Raw genomic sequence first — 22,181 nt, forward strand, 5'->3', positions numbered from 1 at the left:
TTTCAATAGGGTGGTCATCGCTGTTCTAGAACGACCTGCACAAGATGAAGCTCTACATCTTCCTGGCTCTCATTGGCACCGCGTTTGGTGAGTAGTAGCTGCAGAAGGTTGCAATTATTTCATTTCAATTGCTAACAGCAAGGCCCTTTCTGGGCCCATGCATCACTGCATAAGAAAATCAGTACGTCAATTGTCCCAGAAAATTAAATACCAGCAACACTGCAAGCAGTTTTGAACGCCGGCCATTCATAACGATTTTGTTTTGTTGACACAACTAGGATGCCTTGCAATTGTCTCTGGGACAACCTTGAACGAAGGTTGTAGCTACTCCTAATTTAAATTATTGGCTAGTAGTATGTGATGTTGAATTCAAATAAACGTTTTCCGTCAGAACGACCCGCGTGAAATTCTTGTTCTGCCTACAGAAACCTGCATATGGGATATGACTCTATATGTATTACCGCATCGATGCCGTGTTATCGCGCTATTTGTCATCAATCTCGCTCGAAAAGTGAAGCTTTCAAATTTATCATAGAGCAAGTGTTGTTCAAGGTCGAGTGGTAGTTGCGTTACGATGCAAAGTTGCATTTAGGAGCACCCATTTTCTTTCTGATTTTTGTTTTTCTGCAATAAGAGTTTAGCCTAATAAATTTTTATGAAGCAAAGAGTTGGCTGACCAGAATATGTATATATCTACATAAAATGTAAACTTTCAAACAAGAGATACGTGAGATCACTAAGAAATTTAGTAACTCTATGATTTATGAAGTGCACAACGAAATTTACGTGAAACTAATCCACTAAAATTGTACTAATCAGAAATATTGGAAAAGATTTTCACTGTCACATACGACACATAATTTTCGAGGGCGATGCCCTAAAGTACGAGTCAAGTTTCATGGAAATGCTAGAAGAGGAAGATCACCTTCTCACAATTGTCCTAAATCTCCCACAAATTCTGTCTGCCGGAAAGCGGCGAGGAACTTCGACAAGGAGTGTCGCCAGGCACGGGACCGCGGATTCTGCAGAGCTCAGCAGCTGATGTGGTGGTTCAACGCTGAGAGCGGAAAGTGCGAGCAGTTCTACTACGGTGGCTGCGGCGGTAACGAGAACAAGTACGAGACCAAGGAGCAGTGCCAGGAAAACTGTTCGGCTGAAAAACGTGAGTATATCTACAGCACCTACGTTGCGAGTAGTGGGTATTATAAAAGCCAAATTAAAAGAATTGCTTCCCGCGCTTGGATAAACCGCGTTTAGATATATATATATATATATATATATATATATATATATATATATATATATATATATATATATATATATATATATATATATATGTGTGTGTGTGTGTGTGTGTGTGTGTGTGTGTGTGTGTGTGTGTGTGTGTGTGTGTGCTTGTGCGCGTACACTCCATGTCTCATATGAATTTACTCTACCTACATACGCAACCATATTTAGACAAACACCATGGTATCGACAAAACAATACAGATGGAGTGCCCCGGGTTGTAATGCCCCAGTTTATTTCAGCTTCAGTTATTTACGATAAATTCCCGTACGGAAGAAAGCAATTGCCATAAGTAGAATCTGAAACCCACAAGCTGCGCAGCATACGTGCGATGCTCAAGTGATGGAAGACGCATGACGAAAACTGTTAACTCACCCTCCGAGAAAACGTATGGCCTTCGCAAATAAGCTTATTTGGCGCATAGCAAGGTTGTAGCAGTTTCTGCAGAGCATGTAGTATACAGAAAGCACCATGTGCACGGCTGCCACAACAGAAGGAAATTGTCCAGGACAGCCTGCTATGCTACATCAAGGCATCATGGTTACCAAACATCACGCCATTTATATGCAATCTGCATGAAGAATCAAGAGGCGCAGTAGAAAATAGGAATCACGTTCAGACAAATGTGTCGTTTACTTAACTGACCTGCATTCTTGTTACTGTTCTTCGTATATATATAGGTCAGCTAATTGAACGACAAACTTGGCTTCACGTGCTTGCTGTTTTCCACTGCGCCTCTTGAGTCTAAAATAAGAACAATACAGTACTATAACCGGGAAGTATACGATATAGCAACAAGGAAAGATTGTTAAAAAACAAAGGTTAGATTCGTTGGGGTAGGTTAACTACGGTTAACGAATTCCAGTAATTTATCGTGCTTGGAAAAAAGGAAAATTTGTACACATTGGTCCGTACAAAAACGGTGATAATAAATATTTGCGATAGAATCGTTTATTGATGACATTGGGGAAAGGTACGGTGAAGTCTATGGTTAGGAATTAATGAAAATATAAACAAGAATTTCGCGCTCCCACCTGAAGTTGATCAATTGCATAGATTGCATGAAGAATGCGCATTAGTTCAACGATGAACCACAATGTCTGTCCAGCTTATTAATAAAAATTACAACTGAAACAACGCCGTAGCTTTCAAATCAAACGTAGCGATTGCACATTTGAAGCCCAGGAGCAGCGACGTCATATTAACGTGAGAGACATCTTAACACTAGTTCAACATTCGAGAAGTATTTACTGCAACATGAATCCACAAGGATCTTCAGGGATGCACTGTGTTCTTCATTTCTTATAAGCAGAGACGCATTCACTACTTCCCAGCGTCTGACTTATAATGAAATCACGAGCCCTGAGTTTAACAATTGAAAGCATACGTAGATTTCTTTTTATCCACCACCCACAAGTTACACCTTTTCTGGGTAGCTGTCGAACCACGCAATTTGTGGGAATGTAGGTTGCAACTACAGAACATTCAGCATTGACATACCAGTGTGTGTATGAAATTTTTCCGTCTTCCCTTCTCTCTCTCTCTCTCTGGTGAGACTGATTTATATGCAATCATGGTACTTTATTGCTTGTTTCAACATGACTACTCAATCAACTTGAGCTTTCTGGATGTGGCTAAAGTTATAAATGCAAGAGAACTAGAAAACCGCCCTGAAGTGAGATTGGACGGTAATAGAGATGTCCTCAATATTGCCAAGATATGCTTACAGACAAGAACAAAAATGATCGATTGCGTTATTTTTCGTTTTCAGCGATCCTCAGACCATACCCACATGATGCGCCCTTATCGGGAATGACGGAGGACCTTGTTTCTGGTAAGCATTCATATCTGCTTCTGGAGCTGTGAAGGTACACCTCTGCTGTCAGGAGCAGGTTAAGTCGGTTATCAAATTACAATCCACGAACGAATCCACAGTCAGCAGAGCGTCTCAATTCTTACAGCGTTGTAATTCTCAGCAAGTATTATCAGTATTTATCAGAGTGGCATAGACATGGCTCACGTAAGGCAACACCACGAGGGAGTTTTGATCGCCGCCTACACCAAAGAAACCCAGAAGGAGGACACTTATCTACTGCTCCACACTGCAGCACCATTTAGACGCAGGCTACGTGGCGCCACAAACGATCAATCAGTGAACATCTAAGCATCAACAAAGGTCGAATATGAAGATAGTCGCAGTTATATCTAATGCTATGTAAATGCTCACTACTCAAATGAAACATCAGATATGTGCGTCTTCCTTTAGACAGAGATAATATACACAAATCAACACACTTCTTATAGGTCTGTAATATATTTCAACCGCTACATTAGAAAATGTATTTAAGCATTTCTTAAAGTAGGATAAAAGAATACATGTTCAAACGAAACATTTTATTTTTGCTCAAGATCCAAAATATCTCATACGGCATATCATGCGAGCGATATTACAGCGCAAATAGATCTTCATGAGCAGTGTGCTTGCGTATGCCTGAGTTGGCTAACACCATGACATTTTGAAAATAAGATTAGGGACATATTCGTGGTGAGGTTTTTCCTTCGTTTTCATAGACTCATTCCATTAGGAAACAGCTTTGCGACACAAAGAAGACCAAATGTCTAGAGAAGAACAGATTGCTTTATATTGTAGATGTTAAATAGACATTTCGCTTGCATGGCCAGAATTGATTCCCGTACATCTGCAAAAAACACATATTTCACGGCCTATTTTTGACGCTACGTGATGTGCAGGCATAACCTCCACAAAGCCGGCAGGTTGTTTACGCAGCCAGTTCTCTTGTTGGTAGGCTCAAGAGTCGTAAAATGTATGTGGTTAAGTTCCTGTGTCCTCTGGAAATCTGTATACTTGCCGTCCCCCCTTCCATGAGAAGGTTCTAACTCAAATCGACTGAAGCAGCTTTAATAGTTTGGAAGCTTTCTTTTTATTCTTTAACCAGCTCATATATTTTCCATGTCAGTGGAACTACCGTAGCGGTTGAAGTGAGCACGTATTGGCTGTCTTTGTGTACCTCGGATAGCAAAGCGCGGCAGTTTTCTACGACGAATATAACTAAACTGACAAGCTGGTTTTCGGCGGTATGACTCCATCATTGCAGCTATCTTATTGAGTAATTCATCCATGGAAATATACTATAGGCCTTTGGCTACAGAAGCGCACGGGTACATTTCTCTACAGAAGCAAGAGAAGCTGGCTCAATTCTCGGAAAATATATTGTAAATTCTCTCAAACGCGCACTGGATACAAAACGAAAAGAGAAAAGATTAGAAAAAAATAAAAGAAAACGATAAAGAAAACAAATACCGTGCTAAGGGCTTGACTCTAAACTAATCAGCTCTCTGGTGCATTTAGAAACCACGTCTGCGTTACGACTTTCTAAATGCTTTTGGACACGCTCGCACCAACTTTTTCTAATATTGCGTTTCACTAAACGCATTGCGCTAGAAGTTTTAATATTAATCTCGGAAGGCATTAACTACATCTGTTAATCATTATACAGAGGTGCAGCTTGTACTGCAGAAGCCCTTGTCGAGTGATGGTAATCCGTGGCTGATTTCAATATTGTTTTTTTCCTGCAGCGTCCGTTGCATCCGTTTGTCACATGCCACCACATGCGGGACCTTGCCAAGCTGCCATCCCCCGTTTCTACTACGATGCCAACGCTAAAACCTGCCGCCCCTTTGTGTACGGTGGCTGCCATGGCAACGGCAACAACTTTGAGTCTCATCGCGACTGCATGTTCTTCTGCGCATCTCCAGTGCCATTGCAGCCCGAGCCACGCACGGCATAAGCAAAGCGCTCGCTATGAGTCATTGCCGACAGAGGCTGCGCGCTGAGAAGACGCTGCTGGCTGAGAAGAATGCCCGAAATGCATTAACCACGAAGCGACAAATAATGTACTGAGATGCCGAAATAAACTATAATTCTGGGACTCTGCAAAATAACTTTTCTCTAAACCCACGCAACTAGTGCGGGAGAAGTGCTTGTTAACTAACTCGCAGATGAGTCATGTTTCTTGCAGTGTTCCTGGAAAAATAAAATGCTTTTTTTGTACATCTACCCAACATAATTCTTCGCCGGAAAAGTAATCAGCAAGTAGTAGTATAATCTCCTACTAGGCTTGCAAGAAGAAGAGGTTAAACAGAGAGTGAAACGCTGACAGTTTGCGGCTGTTTCCTATTGTGCTGTGAAGTAACGCCAGAGGATTTCTCAGGCTGACGAATTGTTAAGGGCCTGAATATCAATTTTTGGGCGACTTTCAGCGACCTTCACAAAGCTATCTAGAGGCTGCCGTGTTGTCCATCATTTACTCCAATGTGCCTTTCATCTTCGTTAATTATCAGACACTCGATAAGGCGCTTACTATTATAAATATTACATCTGGGTGTTGGTTTGACTTTAGGTATAATCAGTAGGTGCATCTATTCACCTTGACATCTGGGGCCCCATGAATGTGGCCTAGGATTATTGTTGAGTACATTACCGAACGCAACTCCCAGATGATCACGCCTTCAAAAGTTACGTTCTGTCGCTTGCGCCGGCCCGAAATTCCTTGCAGCCTTTTCATAAGATGGATTTTCTAAAAAACCGGCATCCTTCAGGCATCTTAATGTATCTTACATAGGCATGTGTTCATCATTGTTGCTAAGCTCTGACTTGCTACTACTATTAGCCTGGCCGCATTTGCTCTCTGAGAATTTTCGCTGCTGTTTACAATATGACTCGACATGGACGACACAGAACACGGCATCTGCCGGGCGTAAGTTTTGTCGATCTAGAAACTGACGACGGTAAATGACGAGGCTAACGAAGTCGGTATGTATTGCTAACCTGTTCCTTATAATTAGGTCTCTAAATATTGCACAATGTCTTCTGCAAGAGGAGTGTGCAGTTTCCCTGGTTTCACCACTTTAAGTCGTTATGCTTTAAGCCCGCTTTGTGCGAAATCTGTAGAGCAATTGGTTGGAGCGGAAATCTTAAAATGTGATCGGTTGCTTGCTGCTATGCGCAGGAAGATGATGCAGCTGTAAGGCTGCACTCTCGGCACTTATTTATTTATTTATTTATTTATTCGTAGATGTACCTATAGCGCCCTGTAGGGGCATTTTTGTAAAGGGGTTTACTATAAAAAAAGAAATCATAATTCAAGAAATAATAAAATGCGGTATGCTGCAGAAGTGAACAATTTAACGGCATACGATAGGTGGTACAAAATTCACTGACAGGACAATTTCCCTTCGCATCAAGAATCGTGGTGAAAGAAGTGGCACTAAATCAAGACGTGCTGTTTAAAAAAAGAACAAGATTGTGTGCGGGACGGTAACAATCCTCACCAGGATGATGTTCCAATAATGTATCTTTTAGGAAAAATGCATTTAAGAACTCATATTTTCGACACATATACTCGCATACTTTCAAAACATGGTTCCTTCGTGATGAGATGCAGCTAGGTGACTGTATGTAGTTCTCTTCATCGACCCCTCTTTTTTCGTTTAGTATGATATAGAAGAGACATATACCGAGATATTTACACCTTGATGAAAGTAATAGCCATCCCTATGCGCCGAGAATTCCGGTTGATCATTTGGTGAAGTTGTAAGTGCATATATTGCGTAAGAACACGTAGGTGTGTCTGTTCCATGCAGTAATCTGTAAGTAGAGGCTGCGTTTCTTTGTTTGCTTTGTTTTGTAAACCTAACGACGCTGCACTTCGACACGTTGAGCTTCATTTTCCATTTGCTACACCAATCTAATATTGAGTCGAGTATTTTTCCAATTGTTCGGAATCTTTCGTGCACCTAATATATATGCAGCGCTCATCTGCGTACAACCTCACATAACAGCACGCACATGCAACAAGATCATCGATGGGAACTAAACAAAAAAAGTGGCCATAGAAGGGAGCCTTGTGGCATGTCAGATAAAACGGATACATATGCTGATGATTCGCCATCAGGGATGGTGCATTATTTTTGGCATGAAAGATAGGCTTGTAACAATGCTATTGTCACCAATTGCACTCAGATGGGTTACAATGCGAGAACAGACACAAAAATCCTTAAGGATCGCAGATCCTTTGAAATAATCTGAAGCCCTCCACCAAATGTACACCTAAAAATGTAGTGCGTTCCTATGGCTAATAGAGAACCACAATCAAGGATTTTCTTGTGCAGAAGAATGTTCTGACGGCTCTAAATATGCTTCGCCCTACCTACATGAAAGAACGTTCGTGAAGTCCACAGGCAAGGCCAGCGTTTCCTGTGACATGGTTTGGAACTTAAAGTATTTAACACTGCTTCAGGCTTACATTCCCAAATTACAAAAGTAATTTTCTGTGGAAAACTGAGTGCTTGTCTGAAGAATTGTAAACACAAGGTCAGTTGCCTTCCATATTAAAGTGGGGAAGGCCACAATTTACTCTATATAGTGCATGAATTCAAGATAAAGTGCTTGAATCAGTGAAAATAAGTTTTACGGTGCCCAAACTCCTAGCACGATATGTAAGGCACGAAGAGGAACAAGGCACAGCGCCTCAGCGCTGTGTATTGTCTCTTCCAGTGAATAAGCTATTGTCCCACTAGTTCGTGCTCCTAATTAGGGATGCTTCCACGTCAACTCGTCCATTTTTTAGCTTTTCACCAGTTCAAATGCTTTAGACGTATTCGCTTCCGGCTTGAAGGAATTTAGGCAGCTGCCGCTTTTGGCGGCGAGATCAAGCGGAGTCGCCGCCTGGCGGAAACTGGCTGAAGCCCGACTGTGGGGATGAAGCGTCGCGTCGTCTGCTAGCCGCTACTTGTTTACATGTGCACGTGCCGCGCACATATCTTGATTTTTCTTCCATTGTTGTAGCGATGTCATAAATGGCGGTATGCATATTTTTTTGACAATGTAGAAACTCACTTGGTGTTGCGCTGTAGTATGTTCGCTGCAATAATATCGGTGACAACGCTCGTCGAGCTCGCGATGCGTAATCGCGGGGGCCAGCGTTAGTCAGAGTGAATAAAATTCTGTGCTTGCATTGTGATTCAAGCTTTTCACAAAGGGCATTTAGCGTTGTTTTAAAAGGATGAAGGGGTCGCTGCGATAACTGAACGCAGCGCTTTAGGAATTTCTTGCACATATGAGTTGATATTCCGCAATCTTTGTGATACCACGAAATATCAACGTGGTTGCGCTAGCCCACTCAGCAGTGGCAAAAGAAATCTCAAAGGCTCATATGGTGACGCAGGATGCAATTGACCTTAGGCGTAAGATAGCACCTCTGTGATTGTGAGTAGCGGTTACGCAACTATTCCAAGTTGTTTCTGAGGCGCCCCTTAAATATGTCGATATGCCACTACGGAGACATAATTTTGCCTCGGCAGTCAATTTTCGCGCTTACGTACGTTCAGTATCTGCTGCTAAAGAGAAGCGAGAAGGAAGTATTGCAAGGTGATCATGTGTAACATTCCAGTCATTAGACACAGACCACTCACAGTTGCTGGCGGCTAGTATAATGCGCTCGTTAGCGTGCTGTTGTTAGCTTGACGTGAGGTAGCAGCCATCATTTTTACACAAAAAAAGAAAACAACGCAATATGGTTGGCTCCTAATATAATATAAATTTATTCGCACTGTTCTCATGAATGTGAGGGTACGTGAATGGTGCACACGCACCATTATCATGCTTCGAGAGAGAGAGAGAGCAAATGATAAATGAAAGGTAGGGAGGTTAACCAGGACTGAGCCCGGTTGGTTACCCTACACTGGGGAAAGGGAAACGGGGACGGAAAGATTAAAGAAAGAAGAGAAAGTCCACCGGGGATATCGTTCAGTCACTCAGTCCGGATCACAGACGCTGACTCAACCCTGTATCTTTCAAATATCGCAGCAGCGCTTTTGTCGCCTTTTGTACCTGCGATATGCGAGGCCATGGTCCCAAGATCTTGTTCAAGGTAAACGGTTTTCTATCTAACTGGTTGAGAGCTGTGCAGAGTTCTTGTCTTTCATATTCAAATGATGGGCAGTAGCACAGTAGATGGTCTATAGTTTCTTCGACACCGCAGGCATTGCACTCGGCGCTATCAGCCATTCCAATTAAAAACGTATATGCATTCGTGAATGCGACGCCCAAGCGTAAGCGGCACAGCATTGTTTCCTCATTACGCGGAAGCCCTGGTAACAGCCGCAGTTGCATAGATGGATCGAGGGAATGCAATCGATGTTGAGTGAAATCAGGTGTGTGCCACTTCTCCAATGTCATACGGTGCGCTAGCTTGCCTAAGTGTTGGGCTGCGTCAGTCCGCGATAAAGGTATAGAAACAAGGGTTGCTCCTTCATGTGCTTTCTTAGCAGCTTCGTCAGCGACGTCGTTGCCGGAGATACCGCAATGGCCAGGCAGCCACTGAAACACGACGTCGTGCCCTTTCGCAATCATGTGATGGTACATTTCTCGTATCTGCGATACGAGTTGTTCACAGGACCCGCGACGAAGAGATGACAGAAGACTTTGTAAGCCCGCCTTTGAATCACAGAATAGCCCACCGATTCGCCGGTTGGTTGTTAATATAATCTACGGCACCTCGGAGGGCAACAAGCTCCGAACCGGTCGATGTAGTCAAGTGAGAAATCTTGTATCGGATGCTTAGTGATCGTGATGGTATAACCACTGCCCCGGTGGAGCTGGTCTGGGTGGAAGAGCCATCCGTATATATGTGGACGCGGTCAAAGTAGAAAGTGTGCAAACAATCCAGAGCTGCTTGCTTCAAAGCCAAGGTAGGCAGGTCGGTCTTCTTTCTTATCCCTGGAACCGTAAGACGCACTTGAGGTTGTTTTAAACACCACAAAGCTGAGGTTGAACGTGCTGATGGTGTGAAGCCCGATGGTAGGGAGGCACGATGCTTGCTGACCTCGTTGGAGAAGGATGCCTGTGGTCGTCGTTCTGGCAGACAGGCAAGAAAGCTTGATTGAATCCGTGAAATATGACGAACATGGGCCCTAAGCGAGTCGGTGCTGATGTAAGTCGTGATCGGATGGTCTTGAGCCATTATAATGGTTCCTGCTGTTGAGGTGCTCCGCGGAAGGCCTAGGCAAACACGTAGTGCCTGTGCTTGCACGCTCTGAAGTTCTCGAAGATTTGACTTGCATGTTTTCGCAAGCACGGGAGAACTATAGCGTAGAAATCCGATAAAGAGTGCTCGATATAACTGTAGCATGGAGCCCACTGACGATCCCCATGTTTTGCCGGCGATGAACTTGAAGATGTGAACAATAGATGTGAGCCTCTTCTTCAAGTGGGCAACCTGAGGGCTCCAAGAGAGGTCCCGGTCAACAATGACACCCAAAAACCGATGATGTTTCTTGTAGCAGATAGGCTGGCCATTGATGTACACTGAATAACCAGACATCGCTTTTCGCGTAAAAGCCACTAACGCAAATTTTTCTGTTGAGATGGTAAGCCCTTGTGTCCGAAGATAGTCAGATGCCTGTGTTGCTGCTTGCTGTAGCCTTGCGCGAACCTGCAGGCGAGTGACCGCTGATGTCCAGATGCAGATGTCGTCGGCGTATATTGAAACACTCACTGTTTCCGGTAGGGATTCAGCCAGCCCAAGAAGCGCGAGGTTGAAAAGAACAGGGCTTAGAACACCGCCTTGGGGAACGCCTCGGCATGTGTAGTGGTCAGTAGTCGGACCATCTTCCGTACGCACGAACAAGGACCTTTGTGTCAAGTAGTTTCTGATCCATCGATATACTCGCCCTCCTAGTTCAACTGTCAGAAGTGCGTCTAGAATGGTTTGATGGGAAACATTGTCGTAGGCGCCTTTCACGTCAAGAAAGAGTGCTGCTGATAATCGCTTCCGAGATTTTTGTTGTTCTACAGATGATACCAGATCGATGACACTATCAATCGATGAACGGCCTCGTCGAAATCCCGCCATTGAGTCAGGGTAAATTTTGTTGTGTTCAAGGTACCATTCGAGACGCATGAGGATCATACGTTCCATGAGTTTCCCGACGCAGCTGGCAAGTGCTATCGGCCGATACGATGCCAGTTCGAGCGGTGACTTTCCAGTTTTTAGTAGCGGTACCAGGCGGCTTCGTTTCCATTCCTGTGGGACGACACCATCTCGCCATGAGCTGTTAAAAAGGCTGAGGAGTTCTCTTCGTGCTTCTTGACCTAGGTGGCGCAAAGCACTATATGTTATCCCATCGGGCCCTGGTGAAGATGAACACCTACAGAGCGCCATAGCAGCTTCTAACTCTTCCATAGAGAATGGAACGTCCATACTTCTATCTCGTGGACCGGGGATGTCACCTAAAGTCATGTCAAAGACTAAATTTGTGCCGCCGGCGACTTTCGCACAAAAATCCTCCGCAACTTCTATCTCGCGGCGGTTTTCATAGAGAGCAAGGGCGTTGAAAGGGCGTCGTTGCTGGGGGCTTGAGCTAAGACCCCGTAGGGTACGCCACACACGGGATAATGGCTTGCGGGGGTCCAGTGACTCGCAAAAGCATTTCCATCTTTGATCCGCTAGCTTATCCATTCGGCGTTTGATCTTCTTTTGCATGCGCCGAGCTTCTCTGAGGTCAAGAATTGACTTCGTGCGCCTGTACCTCCTTTCAGCTCGGCGACGTAGTGCACGAAGCCTTTCCAACTCAATGTCATTCTCTGTACGCTTTGATGAATGTGTGAAGCAACGCGTGCAATCTTGCATTGCGTCTGCAATTATTTCTTCTAATTTCCGTGCAATACGTTTCTTGCATGTGTCTTCTACACGAGCTTGAAAGACTGACCAGTCGATTTGGCGAGATACAACCGGTAATGCGGCGTCTAATCCATCGATTCTCACATAGGTCGGAATGTGATCACTTCCATGGGTTTCAATATCGGTGAACCACTGCACGCTCGAAGTCAGGCAACGTGACACAAAAGTCAAGTCAAGGCAGCTGCTGTACGTTGTTCCTCGCAGAAATGTCGGGCTTCCGTCGTTTAGAAGACATAGGTTGTGGCCAGATGCAAAAGATATTAGTGACCTGCCCCTCGAGTTTATCCTGGAGCTTCCCCATATATGGTGGTGAGCGTTGAAATCCCCTGTTATTATCCAAGGACCGGGAGTAGCAGTCATGATATCTTCTAGTCTTTTGCTATCAAACTGACTGGTTGGGGATAGGTAGACGCCAATAAGAGTAAAAGACAGCCTCTTCTTTTTCACAGTAACACAGACATATTGGTTACCGTCGTGTGGCGCTACGGGTTGGGAAAAATACGTAAGGTCTTTGCGGATGTAAACCAAAACCTTACTACTTCGGACACACGTGGTTGAAACAAAAGGTTCATACCCTGATAGTCTTATGGAGGCTGATAAGTTCGGTTCACAGATAACCAGTATAGGGAAGTGGTTGTCAAACACGAACTGCCGCAACTCCGAAATACGTGACCTCAAGCCTCTCGCATTCCATTGGAATATGGAGGCACTTCTGACATAATCCCGGAACGATCGCTGTTGTTGTCGATGAGCCGTCGTTCCGCTGTAGAAGCCCTCAAGCACTGGACTTCTGAAGGCTCTCAAGAACCGGATTGATGGCATCCAGCACTTGCAACGCACTTCGAGCTGTTGGTGTCTGTAGCTTGTCCAGGAGAACACGAATAGCACTCATCAGAGAGCTTATCATGACAACAACTTGTTGATCCTGGTCTGACAATTTATCAGGAACAGATGAGGTATCCCTTGCTGTAGAGCTCTGATTTCGCTCAGTAGGGGCATGTAGCCGCGGGAGTGCAGGCCAAGCGTCAGCAGCCGTGCTGTTCGATGCACCTGTGTCCTTTGAGCTGACTGCGTTTGGCCGGGGCGGAAGAGCGGGTGGTAATGTCCGCGGCTGGCGTTCGGCAGAGGCTTTGGAGGTTCTTGATCGACGTCGGCGACGTGATCGTCGTCGCTTAATAGATGCTGCTGCTTCTCGGTGAGACGAGTGGTCTCTAACCATTTTTTTTCAATATTGCCATTTCCTTTCGTATCAAAGGGCATTCCTTCGAGGATGCATCGTGAGGGCCGCTACAGTTTGTGCACTTCAGCACATTGGCCTTGCACGTGTTAGTGGTGTGGGGCCCAGTGCAGCGAAAACAGACGGTAGTGTTCTTGCACACACTACTCACTTGTCCAAACTTCATGCATTTCCAACACTGCAGCGGTTTTGGTATAAATGGGCGAACTGCGTGTCGAAAGTGGCCCACTTTTACATGCGATGGGAGGGATTCGCCCTTAAATATGATCTTCACACACCGTGACGTGCCGAGACGAAACGCGTTTGTGATGACGGTGTTTTCGGTAGCCGGCTTGATTAAGATCGACAGATCGGAGTCTACAATGGTGTCGTCAACATCGTAAATTACGCCAGTACTGACTTGTTTGCCCAGCGGAATATGAGGGCGGACTTTCATCCCGTCAAGTTCCGTGACATTGCGCAAAGAATCCAACGCAGCTGCGTGTTCTACGTCAATCGCAAGGACGTTCTTAGGGGTGTTCACTTTGATGTCTTTGATTTCATTCGGAACTAGCGCCTCTAGATGTGAAGACACGGCTTGCCTGTTCAGGCGTCTCAGGTTGTCAGTGGCGAGAACTGGCGCGAACAGGATGGTGAGCTCCTCGGTATTGCGCGAAGATCTCACGGTGGACTCACTCGAATTCGATGATGCGCTGAGAAATCTTCGCTTTGCTTTACGACTCCGCACCAGCTCGAAGGTGTCGTCACAAGAATCTTCACCGCTGACATAGTACTGCATCGTGTCGTCGCTGTCAGTGTCGCTCTCGGTGCCGTTGCGCTTCCTGGAGGCAGCCGTCGCGGGCACTGCCGAGTCCGGCGGACGCGCGTGAGACTCCATCTCCGTCGCAGTTAAGGAGGAAACAGCAGTTCAAGGCAGAGTCCAAGAAATTCACAAAATGAGTAGAGCTGGAAGACTCGGCGTTCTGCCTGAAAGGCACTTCGTCTTCTTCACCACCATGCTTCGACGTAATCATGCAAGTCATGGTTCTGATAAAATGTTGTTATTGCAGTTACCGCGGGAAAATGCTTCGACGTAATCATGCAAGTCATGGTTCTGATAAAATGCTGTTATTGCAGTTACCGCGGGAAAAAAGAAGACGCCTGTGACACCATACAGATATGCTGCCACTGCGCTTTCACTGATAGTGCGGTAGCTTGTTTAACTAACATTACTTACTACCTTGAAATTGACAGATAATCGAAAAAGAAGTCAAAAGTATTTATCTATGGGTTCATCTGGTGAAGTAGAATCATAATCACTAGCTGCTTTAGCTTCACTGTACATGAATACACGTATTTAATCATCAGTGCAAGAATAGAACAAAGTTGAGTTCCGCAACGTTAGCGCCTATCCTCAACACTGACTCTCCAACGTAGAACACACTGGTAGGCCGAGCTGGTTGCACAGACCAAACCGTTCAAGTTCCTGGTAGGGTTAGGCCAACCATCCTGATTCTCATAGTGTTCCCTGTGTTCGTTACTGCAATCTCAACATCACTTCCAGCAATGGTGCACGACCTAGCCAATGTGGTGGCACAGCTGGCATCGTGGAAGCCTGATGTCGGCGCGGGAATTTGTAATTGACCAAGGCGCTGGAGGACGGCACACGCCATCTTTGACAGGCTTTAGTTGGTACAATAACGAGAATATGGCGAGGCCAAAACGTCTCGTCTTTTAAATAAGTTTTACTTGGTCCGGTGTACGTCTTCCTGCGTTATTTCTCATCCCAATCAGATACTATTCCGTCGTAGACACGATCACAACGTTCTCCATCATTACGCCATTTTTTGAAAAGACCGAGACGACGCTTTCGTATCGTCCCGAGGTGTAGCAATAGTTGCAGACAAGCATGTAGGTTGACCCGCCGTGGTTGCTCAGTGGCTGTGGTGTTGGGCTGCCGAGCACGAGGTCGCGGGATCGAATCCCGGCCCCGGCGGCCGCATTTCGATGGGGGCGAAATGCGAAAACACCCATGTACTTAGATTTAGGTGCACGTTAAAGAACACCAGGTGGTCGAAATTTCCGGAGTCCTCCACTACGGCGTGCATCATAATCAGAAAGTGGTTTTGGCACGTAAAACCCCATAATTAAAAAAAAAAGAATGCCTGTAGGTTCTCAGCATGTGGCCCTTCATCCGGCGCTTGGGTGAGTGTCAGTTCGGGCGATTCTTTTCAATAAGTTGATCACTGTATTTATTCAACATACCTTACAGGCCCGAAGAATGGGCTTTGCGTAAGGGAAACGAAATTTTTACACAGTATAAAGAGCAAAGAAATATACAAAATTATACAATGTATACAATGCTTTGTTAATAATAATACAACGAAGAGTCAAGTTTACACAAACTCTAAAATTCTAAGATACAAAGAAAAAAGGCATACAGGAAGCAACGCAGACAAGAAGTTTTTTTTTTTTTTTTTAAGTAAGAAATGAATGTTTATGTCGTGACGGAATTTTTCTTTGTTAGCTTCAGCTACCAGGATATCGGGAAGGTCGTTCCACAAGCGGATGACACGTGGAAGTGCAGATGAGTTAAAAGCGTCTGTTTTGCCGTAGATGCACGTCAAATAAAGATGATTATGTATTATTCGTGAGGTGAATGGGGAAACTTGCAGAGCTATTGGTGATGGCCTCGGTCCGTGAGCGTAGTTGTGAAACAGCAATATAAGTGCTACATCACGACGAGTGTTCAAAGAAGGAATTGATAGACTGTTTTTAATTTGTGTTATACTTTCGTTCCCGTTGTAATTTTGTGAAATGAACCGAGCGGCTCTATTCTGAACTGACTAGCATAGTGGTTAAATAAATGTAATGAGGGGACCATATTGAAGAAGCAAATTCAAGTTTAGGGCAAACAAATGTAAGATAGGCTAATTTGCGGACAGTCAGGAGGACGATAACCGCAACCTAACAATAACTTTTCAAAACGAGCCATGCAAGCAACCCAGACAATTTCTAGGTTAGTGTCGGAATCAATTAAATAAGATGTTACCGTCTTCCTAACGCCTATAAGTACGCCTCCACCTCGTTTATTGGTGCGAACACATCGGTAAATATTATACGTGGTATGTATGGGACTTATTTCACTGTCTGAAATGTCAGGATGGAGCCAAGTTTCCGTGAAGATGATAATGTCAGAACCTGTATCATCTAGGAAAGAAGAGACTTGAGCGAGCTTGCGCACCAGGCTTCGAATATTAGTAAATGAATATTAGTTCTTGTGCATGATGGCCGTCATGAGTTCGTGTGCTATGCTTCAGCCATCTGCTCAGCTGTACTACTGTGGTAGTGACGCCGTTGTACACGTAGGTTGTGTCATCTATGTGCATTCTGTCGACGCTGAGCTTGAAATACTTTTTTTTGCTGGGGAGAAGTTTTCTCATATCGAAAATCCGGAGCCCTGAAGCTTTCGTGCAGCTGACAAGATGCGTTCTTTATTCTTATAAAATGCTAATTTCCCTATGATCGGTCTCTTTTTGTTATCGGCGTGCTTGCCCAATCTATGCGCCCTTTCGAAGTGCGTGCTTGATAGGCTTACGTCAAGTTTTTCGGCACAGAAATCGACAATTTTCTGCTCCGACGCAGCCCAGTCCGCTTTTTCGTCATGCGCTATATTAAAGAAGAGCAGGTTTGAGCGTCGCATTCTATTCTCAGTGTCATCGCACCGTGAAGAAATTGTGGCCAATCGATCAGATACACCGCGAAGGATTTCAGCGCCTGCTGTTGTAACAGCCGAATTTCCCGATGCGGGAGTATCGCCAGTGCGGCCATCTTGGCGTCCAGCAGCTTGATTTCACCTTCAGCGGCGTCCTGTCTTTGTTACGAAATTTTTAGTTCAGCGAGTAGTGTTACTTGCTCGTTTTCTAGCTTTTGAAACTTGTTTATAACTGCCGTATTACTGGCTTTGACACTAGCTAGTTGAGAAAGCAAGTGGGAGTGCGCTTCTTCTGATTTCCTAATAGCCTCTAGTGCAGCAGCAAAAGCTTCTTCTTGAGCCTTAGTCATTGGTGCAGGATTACTTTCAACGTCTCCCGACGGCATCAGTGTTATTGCAGACAAGGCATAGCATATTTCAAACGCAAGACCCAATAGCTGTTTCATCACCTCATTCAGGTCTCGTGGACACGACACCACCAACAAGCAATAATTTCTGGATTTAACGCAAGCAGCACCTTTCAGGTAACTAACCTGAAAAGGCTACGGACGTAAGCCTGCCATTCTGAAAGTGGTGTCGTGCCCCACTTCTATATACATACCCCTAAACTATCATCTTGGATAATTCACTTTTATAATCACGTTGATCAGCTTCCCTAACCATACGGGGGTGATTTTAACGCTGACAACACGTTGTGGAGAAACTCGCGATGTGAGCCGAGAAGCCGACTTATAGAAAACCTTCTTCAGAAATTTCGTGCGTGCCTTTTAAATACGAAGGAAGCAACGTATTACAATCTTTATTATAACTCATATTAATCAGCTTGCCTGTCGATTGAGTGTGCCTCTCTATTCCCTGATTTACAGCAGCATGTAATAAAATATGATTTCAAAGTAACCACTTCCCTGTAACTCTAAACATAGTAATACAACTTGACTCCCGTCCGCATGAACAAATATACATGATCTCGTGAATCTAGCTAACTTGACATTAGAAAAAATAGGCAGCTGGACACTGAGCAATTCTTTACAAATTAACTGCTCTAAAACTAAAGCTATTCTTTTTCGCTCTAAATCTCCACTTTATGAGCTCTCTCATTCTTACAACCTCATGCTGAATAATAATAAAATTGAATTTTCTTCTACAGTAAAATCTTTAGGTGTAATTTTTCACGAATATTTGAAATGGGATCACCATACGGAACATTTACAAAACAAACTTTGCAAGGTCTTGGGCGTACTGAGAAAATGTCAGCGTGTATTACCAGTTCCTCAAAAGCTTTTGATTTTTAACGCACTCTTCTCATCAGATCTGCGCTATTGTAAATTAATTTGGGGAACGGAAAAGCGCAATCCATAAATATTCTTGTTATCCTACAAAAAAAGGCTCTACGTTCTGTTGCAAACCTACCAATTAATGCACATATTTCAGGACTATTTGTTAAATATAATGTAATTAAATTAAACATGCTATATGAATACACTTTATTAGTACCCTTTAGATCTGATACCGTAAGAAATTGCGGTTATATACACAGTGTAGCTAATTTGCAACTAAATCCTTCTTCGCGCCTAAACAGACACTCGGAAAAATAGTATGTACCACGGCCGCGCACAAATTATGGCTTTCAAACATTAAGTTATTGCTTGCCGAAGACAGTAAATAAATTCAAGATTTCTTATGAAAACGTTCGCACACTCTCTAACACTTCTGTTTTAAGCATGCTGTGTTAAATATGTTTCAGTTAAATTTCACTTTTTGTAAAATATGTCTTCTCTGCATATTATGTTTTTCTCATTTGACAACCATGTCGAAATGTATTTTTCTTTTATTGCCATGCTGCCTTAGTGAACCGGGGACGTGGGGCCGGTCAAGCTGTTTTAAATACAGCTTTTTTTTCCTCGTTCAAACCACTTATGTGAAACTCCATGTATGTGGCAAACAAAATGAACTTGATGATGATGATGATGTTCCTCGCTAGAAACTAGCCGAGGCTAAATAGCAACGTTTTAGGGAAACCACCTTCAGATCACGATATTTTCTTTTTATTAGAGTATACCGACGACGCATTCCCCTTCATTCATTGTTGTTGCTTGGAGCCGAACCAATTTTTATGCATAACTTATTGTGAAGGTTTTTACAAGGTGACGATTTATTGCGTGTTATAAGCCCAGGATATTCGTAGCACATCCTCTTACGGGAGGCTGATGCTGCGATAGCAGCGACCTGCACCTCCGGGCCCTCGTACTTATGGGCATTGGTGATGCAGTTGTCCAACTTGTGACGATATATTTTCATACATCACCGCTACGTTGTGCGTTATTGCTTCATAGCATATGCCATGTATCATTGTCTAATTTTAATACGCATACATTTACGCACTTTTGAACGAAAATTTTTAGGCCTCTATACAGCCGTGTTTCAGCCACATCTCGACGATGATTATTCATTTGCCAATGTCAGTCTAATATCGTAGCCTTGGCGCTCTTTGGGCACTTCTGGCCATTCAGCCAATGAACTACAAACATCATCAACATCATCAATTTGTAGCAGATGGCCTCTACCTAGCTAAGTACGAACCGGAAGGATAAAAGCAGAACCATATTATTGTATTCAAGATTTCACCAGTGCATTAAAGATTATGCTTTGTCAAACGACACGTAATTCGTAATTTTTTCACAGCTAGCGTGGCAGTCCGGTTGACATTGCTTGTGATTCCAAATAGATGGCGAGATGAAACTTATTGGTAAAGGTTTTGGTAAAGATATTGGTAAAGATTGAGCCATACTATAACGACATGGTTGACTGCTGGTAATTGTTTTATTTATATCCTATATGATACGGGTTGTCTGCCCACTTGGTTGATACGAGGGAGCTGTGTAAGCAGTGTTCTGAAGCCATCAAAACTACGTATTCTGATAAAAAACAGTGTGGCTGTGCGTGAAATGAACATCAGGTGAGAAAATAAATCGTTATTCCAAGCCAAAGTATACTACACCCAGAAAACAGCAAAGTCAGTAATAGAAAATCGAAGGAACTGGAACAAAAGAGCTAGCGAAAATTCTGACTTAAATATTGGCCCAATGACACAGCACTGGTGCGAGATCTCACAATCTTAGCATAAACGAAGTGGCAATCGAAAGCTGGTGTAAAATCTGGGGTAGGGCATGCTGTTCACCAAGATAAAGCGGGAAGGGTATCACGTGTGCGGAATAATGGAAAGCTAAGAAGGGCTTGTCAAGACAGCGTATGATTGCAAATAGGGTCAGCAACGTGACCGCCTTCGAATCACTTTATGTGGTGTAAGTGCAATCACACGGATGTGCACCAGATATCACGGCGTAATAAGAGGCGCCTGATAATGCGACCTCATTTCCCACGGGAAGGAAAACATGATAATGGGAGTAAGAACGCAGGCGTCTCTTTCATATCACTCTTCGGTCATTTCCTTTCTTTTAGTTATTTGGAATATTCCTCTTGAGCTATGGCACCACGATTACCCTTTTCTCATCACTGATTATCAACGCTTTTCAAAGTGTATTTCCTTAGATAGCTAGGAGAACTTCATTTGCCTCGTCCAAAGCAAAAAAGAAACAGCAAAAATGTCACAGCATCTTCGTAATAATTGCAGGTTAGTACGAACGTCCATAATTACACGGTGTGCGGTTCGTCTTGTTTTGACAAAGGTACGGGGCAGGTAGATAGAAAGAGAACTTACCAGACCTAATAGAGCTACGAGATGCCATAGAAATATATTATTCAGTTCGCATCTCATAGTAAGGGCCCAGTGTTGTAATACTGCCTCCTGCTCAACTCTATGTTATTCTTATCACTCACCGTTCACGACCGGCTGATTACATTGGCAACGCTGGCGAAGCGTCGCTCTGACCACTGGCAAAACGCAATAAAACGACCAAAACAGTAAAATCGGTATAGGAATCACTACAAATTCGAAGCCCACGTAAATCGCACGTCGATGGATTTTCTGTAGTAAGCGTTTTTCGCTAGCTAATGGTTGTTGCTGTATTTAAAATGTTAGCTTAAAACAATATCCGATTGTTACATTCGAGCACTGTGTTCGAGCTTCGCATATAAGATTTACCGAAAATGTCATTTTGCGTCTTTCAATCAATTTTTTTTTACCTGAAGATTGGAAGAATAAAGTATGCAACTCGCATAGTTTTCACCTTCTGAGTGGGCCGAACTTTTTCGTTTGCGTGTTATGCCATTTTTCTCAGCTTAGTCACCTCACCTTGCCCTGTTTCGTTATTTTGAAACATAAAAACAAACGCAAATAAAATGACAAATATCCAAGGATCATGACGCGCTGGAAGCGCACTCTTCAAAAGAATGGCGTCCATGGCACGAAGACGCGTTTTAACGCGATAGCGTTGAGGGCGCTGTATTCCAAGAAATCCGGTGTCGGCATCGGACGTCGTTTGGCGAGAGATCATTTCGAACCACAACAGAGGCCCTGCACGTGGCGCAGAGGGCTTACGGAACAAGCCGAATTCCTCAAAGTAGAATGCCACAAAAAATTGTGAAGTACGACCTAGACACAACCCACAGGTAGGATAGCGTCCAATTGTATGTTGAATATACGAGAAAACATAACTATGTTGCGCTGAAACTATGCGCTGAAACCCCTATTCCAGCGTTTCTGTCATCTACAAAGCGGCTCGGCTCCTTGAAACAACACCATCCAGATGGCGCTCGCAACCGCGCATGCGCAAGAAAGCTGCGGTTGCCGCGAAGCGTGAGAAGCAGTCGGGAATCTTTGAATGCTATCGCGTTCCACTCCTAAAGATAAAGGTAAAGCGCCCTTCAATGTTTTTTTAAAGAAATCCTTCAGCTACGAGATAGTCATACATCGTCACATCACATTTGCTCGCTAGAACTCGTATTTTGAAACGCTGGAAGCGCTTACCATTGTCAACATTAAACGAAGATGTGGAAATAATTCTCGAAATACTTCTCGACAACAAGGCGCATGATTAACGATGTTAAGGGTGTGGAAACATCGAAAATTTTATAATAACGAATCAAGTCGTCTCTATGCGGATTCCTGATATTTTAACAGGAAAGCTTATTATACCGTGGTCCATCATCAACTTCCTGTAAAGGATGTGACGTCGGTGCGAACACACAACATTTAGCGAAGTACTGAATCAAGAGACTATCGAGTGCCGACATTGAGCGT

General features: G+C 43.9%; 1 protein-coding gene across 1 annotated transcript in view; it reads left to right on the forward strand.

The window, feature by feature from the left end:
- Positions 1-22,181, forward strand: part of LOC126534331 (actinia tenebrosa protease inhibitors-like) — a 48,269-nt gene continuing 26,088 nt past the window's right edge. Inside the window, exons 1-4 of the mRNA XM_050181611.3 lie at positions 1-87; positions 974-1,162; positions 3,059-3,121; positions 4,885-5,090. Coding sequence (XP_050037568.2) covers positions 45-87; positions 974-1,162; positions 3,059-3,121; positions 4,885-5,090 — 501 coding nt within the window. The 5' untranslated portion in view covers positions 1-44. The remainder of the gene's footprint in view (positions 88-973; positions 1,163-3,058; positions 3,122-4,884; positions 5,091-22,181) is intronic.

This window comes from Dermacentor andersoni, chromosome 7 (assembly GCF_023375885.2).
Source record: "Dermacentor andersoni chromosome 7, qqDerAnde1_hic_scaffold, whole genome shotgun sequence".
In the NCBI taxonomy this organism is placed as follows: domain Eukaryota; kingdom Metazoa; phylum Arthropoda; class Arachnida; order Ixodida; family Ixodidae; genus Dermacentor; species Dermacentor andersoni.